Source organism: Octopus sinensis, linkage group LG11 (genome assembly GCF_006345805.1).
Source record: "Octopus sinensis linkage group LG11, ASM634580v1, whole genome shotgun sequence".
In the NCBI taxonomy this organism is placed as follows: domain Eukaryota; kingdom Metazoa; phylum Mollusca; class Cephalopoda; order Octopoda; family Octopodidae; genus Octopus; species Octopus sinensis.
The window spans coordinates 74,301,618-74,311,617 of NC_043007.1; the positions used below are offsets into that span (position 1 = coordinate 74,301,618).

General features: G+C 37.4%; 1 protein-coding gene across 2 annotated transcripts in view; it reads right to left on the reverse strand.

Moving 5' to 3' along the window:
- LOC115217348 (galectin-4-like) overlaps positions 1-10,000 on the reverse strand; it is a 33,063-nt gene that overhangs the window by 8,562 nt on the left and 14,501 nt on the right. For both annotated transcript variants that reach the window (XM_029787013.2, XM_036507719.1), the window contains exons 4-6: positions 8,473-8,589; positions 5,082-5,135; positions 2,201-2,292 (exon numbers count right to left, since the gene is read on the reverse strand). In XM_029787013.2, coding sequence (XP_029642873.1) covers positions 2,201-2,292; positions 5,082-5,135; positions 8,473-8,589 — 263 coding nt within the window. The remainder of the gene's footprint in view (positions 1-2,200; positions 2,293-5,081; positions 5,136-8,472; positions 8,590-10,000) is intronic.

The following is a 10,000-nucleotide window of genomic DNA, read 5'->3' on the forward strand; positions in this document are numbered from 1 at the left end:
GCTTGCCTCAACAGGTCTTTGTGTCCAAGGGATATTCTTTTATTCTTTTACTTACTTCAGTCATTTGACTGCCGCCATGCTGGAGCACCACCTTTAGTTGAACAAATCGACCTCAGGACTTATTCTTTGTAAGCCTAGTACTTATTTTATCAGTATCATTTGCCAAACCACTAGGTCACAGGGATGTAAACACACTGACATAGGTTGTCAAGCAATGATGGGAGGGACAAACACAGACACAAACACGAATATACACACACACACATACAAACACACACACACACACACACACACACACACACACACATATATATATATACAACGGGCTTCTTTCAGTTTCTATCTACCAAATCCACCTACAAGGCTTTGATCAGCCTGAGGCTGTAGTAGAAGACACTTGCCCAACGTGCCATGCAGTTGGACTGAATCCAGAACCATGTGGTTGGGAAGTGAGCTTCTTACTATACAACTACACCTATATTCTCTTATTCTTTTACTTGTTTCAGTCATGTGACTGCAACCATGCTGGAGCACCACCTTTAGTTGAACAAATTGACCAGAGGACTTATTCTTTGTAAGCCTAGTACTTATTCTATTGGCCTCTTTGCCAAACCGCTAAGTTACGGGTACATAAACACACTAACATTGGTTGTCAAGTGATGTCGGGGGACAAACACAGACACACAGATACATACATACATATATATATATACGATGGGCTTCTTTCAGTTTCCATCTGCCAAATCCACAAGGCTTTGGTCAGCCCGAGGCTATAGTAGAAGATACTTGCTCAAGTTGCCATGCAGTGGGACTGAACCCAGAACCCTGTGGTTGGGAAGCAAGTTTCTTACCACACAGCCACTCCTGCACCTTATCTTTTAAATTCGTTTATGGTAATATTTTGAACATGCAAATAAAATTCCTATTCCATAATGCCGGTCACTATCTAATGATGCTGACTAGTGAACCAGTTTTTTGGGGTTGCATCAAGTTATACTAATATAATGTAGGATAAATATAAGGATACTACAGACTACACTGTAATCATCCGAAGAATACAGAGATCTCAAAAGTCATGTGATTTGTGGAAACGTGCGTAGCAATGCATTAAATGTTTATAAATTCCATCCTATTATTATTATTATTATTATTATTATATATATATGCAAATAAACATTCAAAATTTTTTATGTTCATTTGCATATACAGCAGCCCCAGTTACTAACCATGAACTATAAAATTAACTTTTTTCAGCATTTTTGCGCTTTGATACAGGAAACATTGACAACCTTCTGCACCAATAAATCACTAATGTTCCTGAAAGTTGTGTTTTTTATATCTTCTATGGATTGCTTGAAGGTTCCCAAATTCCTACACCTTGATCCTTGGATCTTATCTTTATATGTATGTATGTATCTCCACAAGGAAAAATATGGGCTTGTCAAGTCTGGGGAATGTGAAGGCCATTCAAAGTGGACCACACACACGGTCCCAGCAAGATGGGGCAACTGGTCATACCACAAGAGAAACAATGCAGTTGCTATGGCAGTGCTTTGGAGTGAGAATAATCTCCCACTACGGCAATATTAACTGGCCTTCATGTTCCCCAGACTTGACTAGCCCGGATTTTTCTTGTGGGGATACCTGAAAGAGAGGGTTTACATCAACAAACTGGAGACCCTGGTGCAACTGAAGGAGAACATCAATAGACAGACCAGAGAAGTGGGGTCTGAAACTCTTGAGGGTGTTATGGTGCAAGTTTTGGAAAGAGCACAGGCATGCGAAGCTGAAAATGACCGGCATTTAAGCAATGTCATTTTTTCATATGTGATGTAGTAGTGTTACAAAATTTGACTTGTGCATATTAATTTCCATTATACTGCATTTGAAATATTACTTTCTTGTCTTTATGATTCATATGATGCTTCCAAAAACAAAAAAAAGTTTGTTTACACAAGTTGTTGCATCAAAATTTCATGTATTTATTTGCAAAGTTAAGGAAGTTATTAAAAACTGAAACCCATCAGTGAATTTTGGGACACCTTGTATGTATAGTTCAAGGAGTTCAAAAGTAATCCTCATCCATTCTCTTGCCGATACATATTCTGTTCCGCAATCAGCAAATCGTCCAACTAAATCTATGCAGTTTTCTTAAATAAAAATGAGAAAGTAACCAAAGAAATAACTTAATAACACTTACCTTCTCGGATTGAATTTGGATGGATATCCACTAAATGTAATTATTCTTTGGCGATTTAAGCCACCCAATATTTTAGAGATAAATGGAATTTTCTGGAACATAATGCAAGCAAAATTTCATCAAATACAATTTTTAAAACAAATTCAAGCAAAATTACACATTTATGGGTAATAAAAAAATAGCTGTTTCACCACCACCACCACCACCACCACCACCACACCACCACCACCACCACCACCACCACCACCGCCGCCGCCGCCACCACCACCGCCACCTCCGCCACCGCCGCCGCCACCACCGCCACCACCACCGCCACCACCACCGCCACCACCACCACCACCGCCACCGCCACCACCACCACCACCACCACCACCACCGCCACCGCCGCCGCCGCCGCCGCCACCGCCACCACCACACACAAATTCTTGGAGTGCTTACTGATACTTTTAAATGATGTTTTAAACGCCTAATCTTATTCTTGCATTTTCACGAAAATATTGTGCTTGTCTTTCAAGAACCCACCAAAGATCTTTGTCTCTTTCATAGGAGCAGTTACTAAATTTTGGAATGGCTCTCCATCTTTTTTATTATTTCTTGTTCTTAAGGCAGGGAGCTGGCAGAATCGTTAGCACATCAGACAAAATGTTTAAAGGCATTTCTTCCAGTTGTTTATATTCTGATGCTACCAAAGTTGACTTTACCTTTCACTCTCTGGGGTCAATAAAATAAGATACCAGTCAAGTACTAATGATCAGTAGCATCAACCACTTCCCACTAAAACTGTTAGCCTTGGGCTAAAATTGAAAACCATTATTTCATGTTCTACATGAATACACAGACATTTAACCCATATAACACTTTTATGTTCTTGTTATGCTTACATAAACATAACTTAATTATGTGTATGTATATATAAATTGTCTATATATAAATTATCTATATATAAATTATCTTTGACTTCCCCAGTTTAACCTACAAATCAACCAATATCGCATTCACAGTTTCAATTGCAACAGTCAGTTAAGGAACTGCTATAATTGATTTCTACACTATCAGTTCAATTAAATAATCACTTCTAGCTTGAACAGTACAAATTAGCTTGTTGCTCGATTAATGAAATCAATAACTAGGATATTGTTTGGTGTGTTCATAGATTAACTTTTGATAGCAAAAGGGGAGACTGTCATGATAATGGCAGTATTTTAGAGGATATTTACAAGAAGCAATCTCAAAGAGTCTAAACATTTCTTGTACTACGGTATCAGATAAGCAATTTTTGAAAAAATTGTCTTTCAAATCATATGACTGTGGAATTATATTCAAAATCATTACCAATCTAAGCCGATACTATTTAAACACAAATGAGCTAAGGAACACAACTTAAATAGACCAATGGCATGACTATGAATAATTAATTCAAAATGTAATGTACTAAATGCTGTATATAAAAAAATTCCCAATTAATTGAAATATCAACACATCACTATTTAATTTAATAAATTACCTAATTCATGCCATTAACCCATTTCAATTATTTTTCTCAATGCATTATACTTTTGATTATGCAAATTTTACAATTCAGAAATTATTTGTAACTCTTTTTCTATTAGTAAAAATCTATGTCAACTGAATCACAGATTTGGTTAGGCTACTGTGCTGATGAAGTCCAACGGACTGAAATATGTCCTTAAATGCACCTTGTTGGAAACCAACATACCAGACTTTCCTTCCTGTAAGCATGTAAGTTAACTTTGAAGATTAATTAAAAATTTCTTGAAAGAATCTACTCTTTTTGGTCTGGGAGGGGATTCTAGAAGATTGAAATTTTAGAACAAAGAGCTGAGCTAAGTGGTCAATATGAAGTTTCACACAGTATAAGTTACACATTATGGGTGATAATAGGAGAAAAGACAAGAAAGTTAGGGTGCAGCTTGAGTAGCAGTGGAGTGAGATTGTAAGGGAAAGAATTCCTCCAACAAGAATTAAAGGTAGATCTTTTATCTTGAAATGAAGAGGTGAAAGATCATCATCATCATCATCATCGTTTAATGTCTGCTTTCCATGCTAGCATGGGTTGGACGATTTGACTGAGATCTGGCAAACCAGACTCCAATCTGATCCGGCAGAGTTTCTTCAGCTGGATGCCCTTCCTAACGTGAACCACTCTGAGAGTGTAGTGGGTGCTTTTATATGCCACCAGCACGAGAGCCAGTTTGGTGGTACTGTCAATGGCCATGCTCAAATGGTGCTTTTTATGTGCCATCTGTACAGAAGCCAGTCCAGCAGCACTGGCAACGACCTCACTCGAATGTTTTTTTATGTGCCACCAGCACAAGTGCAAGTAAGGCGACACAGGTAACGATCATGCTCGAATGGTATGTTTGTGCCATCGGCATGAAGGCCAGCTTGTTGCTCTGGCAACGATCTCACTCATATGGTACTCTTAGTGCTCCACTAGCAATGGATGCCAATCACCGAGTTTGAAAGATAGGTGTTATATACATATACATCCTTTATCAGTGAAGAAGTTACTAATTTAGGCGGTTAATCTGATGTATAGCAGTGGTAAAAGACTGAAGGAATAAAAAGTTTTTAGACCAGGTTCAACTGAAGTAATGTATGCTTTTGTAATAGCTCCCTGAATCAAGAAATCAATCCTGTATGACTGATAGATGAGAATAACAGTGAATCAGGGTCTACAAAACTCATGTTAATGGCCGCGAAAGATGTAGGATTGGCCAGCTACAATTATATTTCAGACAGTCTTTGCTGATGAATTAACACGGTGATTATAAATGCAATAAATGAACAAAGGAATTAACAGAAACATTCAGGCAAGTTAATTGAATAATTAAATAAATGAATGAATAGAACAACTTACTGGATTAAAAATAGGAGGAAATGCAGATTTAAATGTATCAGGAGGAACTAATGTCTGGAAACAAGAACAAATTTATTATCATACATTGAACGAATAATTATAACTGACAACACAGTATATATAAATAGATATGTGGATAGACACACACACACATAACATACATATATACACACATGTCCATTATATATATGTATATATATATATATATATATATATAATATATATATATATATATATATGCCGGTGCAGGAGTGGCTGTGTCCTAATTAGCTTGCTTACCAACCATATGGTTACAGGTTCATTCCCACTGAATGGCACTTTGGGCAAGTGTCTTCTACTATAGCCTCGGGCCGACCAAAGTCTTGTGAGTGGATTTGGTTGATGTAAACTGAAAGAAGCCCATCGCATATACGTATATATATGCAAATTATCTCTAATCCATAGCCCCAACACTTCACTTGTTGGGTTTGGCTTATCATGCCCATCGTCACGTCTTCACTTTTCTTCCTCATCTCCAAATAAAAAATTTCAGCCATTATCCACTCTGGGTTTATTGACAGTGGGATTCTTCCCACACTAATTCTGACAATTCTTTTGTCCAAACAGTTTGGCATCAAAGTCTCGGATCTGTGTGTATCATGTCAGGCTGGTGATGGGAACAATGACTTCCTTTTGCAAATACTGATAGGGCACAGATAGTGTGTCAATAGCTAGCTGGAGGAGATGTCTTCCTGGGGCTACAAGCTACGGTAGCGTAGACCCTTAAGGGTTAATCACATTTAGGTGGCAAATATACATTAATCATATTATGGGGGAATGTTCATGCATACTCATACTTATAAATATATATGAATTTATACTAATGCACCCAGCACACATTTTCTAGATGTATATGTATGTGTATGTTATCATTTATGAGATTTCCACAGGTTTTGAATGTAAATTAGATCATGCAGTTGTAAGTTCATAAAAATATCCTTTGTAAATTATGTGATATCTTGAATAGGCACAGGAGTGGCTGTGTGGTAAATAGCTTGTTTACCAACCACATGGTCCTGGGCTCAGTCCTACTGCATGGCATTTTGGGCAAGTGTCTTCTACTATAGTCTCGGGCTGACCAAAGCCTTGTGAGTGGATTTGGTAGACGGAAACTGAAAGAAGCCCGTCGTATATATGCATATATATATATGCGTGTGTGTGTTTGTGCGTCTGTGTTTGTCCCCCTAGCATTGCTTGACAACCGATGCTGGTGTATTTATGTCCCCGTTACTTAGCAGTTCGGCAAAAGAGACCGATAGAATAAGTACTGGGCTTACAAAAGAATAAGTCCCGGGGTCGAGTTGCTCCAGCATGGCCGCAGTCAAATGACTGAAACAAGTAAAAGAGTAAAAGAGTATGTGTTATGTATATGTTATGCATATCTGTGCAGTTTAGAATTTCAGTATGAATTCCTGGTAGTATGTGTCGTTCAAAATTTACCCTGGTTGGATAAGTGGCAAAGTGGATGAGGGGCCATGCTTCAAATTTCATAGCTTAAATTGTTGTTTGTGTATGTAATGGGAGAAGTTTTTTCCCTAATGTTCAAAAGGATCACTATTGATGTTATACAGAAATTGCATCTGCTGTTTCATCCTTTATAGTTTTCAGCCTTAACTATGATGCTCCAGTTGTCCATGCTCCTACCTTTAAGGTTCCATACCATATTGACTAAAGATGTAGCTTGTCTTTTGTTCTTATATGTTAAGAAAGCCAAGTGTTGCATGTATCTTTCCTTGAAAGTATTTATAGCCATTCTTATATAAGTTTTTATGGTCCTGTCCATGTCAGTGATGTTAGTTTTATATACCAGTTCTTTTTCCAGGCACATTGTTCAGAGGACAGTTCTTAAGGGATCTACAATTACAAGGTCTATAAAGGGGTGTTCTTAAGATTATTATTCTTACTATAATAAAAGATCATCAATCTTATGTTGGGGAAGCAAATACAGCTAACTTGAATTGTGGTTCTATTTATGATCTTGTCTTGCATATCCATTCAGTGAAGGGGTTCTGTCTGGTATTTTACTTGGTGACACCCCAAATGCTCATGCCACAAAAAGGCACCCAGTATACTCTGTAAAAGGTTGGTGTCAGGAAAGGCATGCAACTGTAGAATTCTCTCCCTAAATTAATGGACACCAACAGAGCCTTTAGGTTAGACAGATCCTGTCAAATAAGACTTAAAACCCTTAAAGCTGCATGAAAAGTACATTTATATATGCTGCCATGGGAGACAACTGCCCCATGAACAAAGCTAGAAACAGTGGACTGGTTTCGTCGCTTACTTTGGGAACCATTAACAGTGTCACTCCATTGCTTCAATGAAACAGCAAGATCCCACAGTCAGTATATATATTTGCTATATAAATTTATGGCTGACTTGGTGAAATGCCAATGTGTATACTCAATATTGATAAAAGCAGCTCAGTGCAATATAAAACTATATAGGAAAAATTTAATATTCTTTTATTCTTTTACTTGTTTCAGTCATTTGATTGTGGCCAAGCTGGAGCACCACCTTTAGCCGAGCAAATCGACCCCAGGACTTATTCTTTGTAAGCCTAGTACTTATTCTATCGGTCTATTTTGCCGAACCGCTAAGTTACGGGGACGTAAACACACCAGCATCGGTTGTCAAGCGATGTTGCGGGGACAAATACAGACACACAAATATATACACACATATCCTCAGTTACAATTAGCGATGATTGTCGTATATATATATATATATATATATATATACGACAATCATCGCTAATTGTAACTGAGGATGCTGAGAGCACCTATATTGCAAGAAATAAGAGTGAAAACCCTTAAAGCAGCATGAAAAGTACACTTATATATACTAACAAAGGGGATCTAGCTGTTCCATCGAAGCAATGGAGTGACACTACTGATGAATCACAAAGTAAGGGACAAAATATCAACAATCAGCTTTAAATGATTTTCACATCTAAAAGAGATCCCCAGCTTCTGTAGTAGATATACTGGTTATGATAATGAGGGCCCCAGTTGATCTGATCAATGGAACAGCCTGCTCACAAAATTAACATGCATGTGGCTGAGAACTCCACAGACATGTGTACTCTCAACATAGTTCTCAGAGGGATTCAGTATGACATAGAGTGTGACAAGGCTGGTTCTTCGGAAATACAGGTACTACTTATTTTTGTTAGGTGAGAGGACTGGAACAGTGTGAAATAATAAAGTGTCTTGCTTGAGGACACAGCGTGTTGGCGAAAATTCAACTCACCGCCTTACGATCATGAGCTGAATACCGTAAACACTAAGCCATGCACTTCATGAAGTAGATATAAAACTATTGTAATAACGAGAGCTTCATCAGTACTTACAGAACCATCAATTCGAACTTGTTGCATTTGAACAGAACCTCTAATGACAAGAAACTTTGCACTATTATAATCCATTCTGTGAGGCAAACTTAAATGATAGACGTTATGGAAGAAAATCTGAAAGAGAAGAAAAGAAAAAGAAACTATTAATTCATTTATCTTCTATCTTGTATTTTTATCTTTTACTTGTTTCAGTCATTGGACTATGGCCATGCTGGGGCACTGCCTTGAAGAAGAGTTTCTAGTTGTATGTATTGACCATAGTACTTGTTTTTTAAAGCCTGGTGCTTTTTCTGTCAGTTTCTTTTGCAGAACCGATAAGTTACAGAGATGTAAACACACCAGTACCAGTTGTCTAGTTGTGGTGGAGGACAACTGAACAGAGACACAAAGAACACACATGCACACATACACACACATACACACACACAATGGGATTCTTTTCAGTTTCCGTCTACCAAATCTATTCACAAGGCTTTGGACAACCCACAAAGCCATACCTGTGTCTTTTAATAATATAAATTTAACAGTGAAAACATCATTGATCGTTCTTATCTTTTACGACAACCTACCATGTCAAAAGATATCTCTTGAAGGGGCTAGTTGTTTACATCGACCCTAGTGCACAACAGATACTTATTTCATTGACTCCCCAAAAGGATGACAGGTAAAGTCCACCTTGGTAGAATTTGAAATTGGAATATAAAGACAGACAAAATGCCACTAAGTATTTTGAAATAATGGCAGAAAAAATGACAGAAGATGCCAATTTAATTACATTTTTGAAAATTGCTATATATAGGTGGAAGCATATCTGTGTAATTAAGAGGGTAATTTTGCAATGACATGGTCACTTTGCAACGACATGGCCCTTTTAGCAAAAGGTTACACTGTAACCTCAGATTGCCCATTGTCATTGAGTAGAATTTGGTAGCTGGAAACAGTATATAATAGTTGTGTGTATTTGTACACACACATGATATATTTATATGTAATATATACAGGATGTGTAAGATATTTGAGGACAGATTTATGTTTATAAAAAAAACATATATAATAACAGATAAAAACTTTATCAAAAAATGCTATGAGGATAAAAATAAACCTTTTCTATAATGTTATTCAATAAAGCCACCTTCAGCTTCAACAACTGTTTCTATACAAGATCTAAATCATCTACATGCTCAAATCAGGTGGTCTTGGTTCATTTTGGACATTACTCTGACTATAGCAGCTTTCAAAGAATCTTTGGTGTTACGGGCATGTTCATTGACCTCTCTCTCAACAATGTACTACATGTAATAGTCCAATGGATTGAGATCAGGGGAATTAGGAGGCCAAATGTTAGGGGTTATATGATCATGAAAATTTTCAGCCATCCATTCCTGTCTTACTAGAGACATATATGATAGTGTGGAGTCTTACTGAAACACATATGGCCTTCCATTGCATACACTGTCTATCCAGAGATTAACAATTATTTCCAGCACCTCAATGTATATGGCAGAGTTAACTCTAAGGCTTTGTG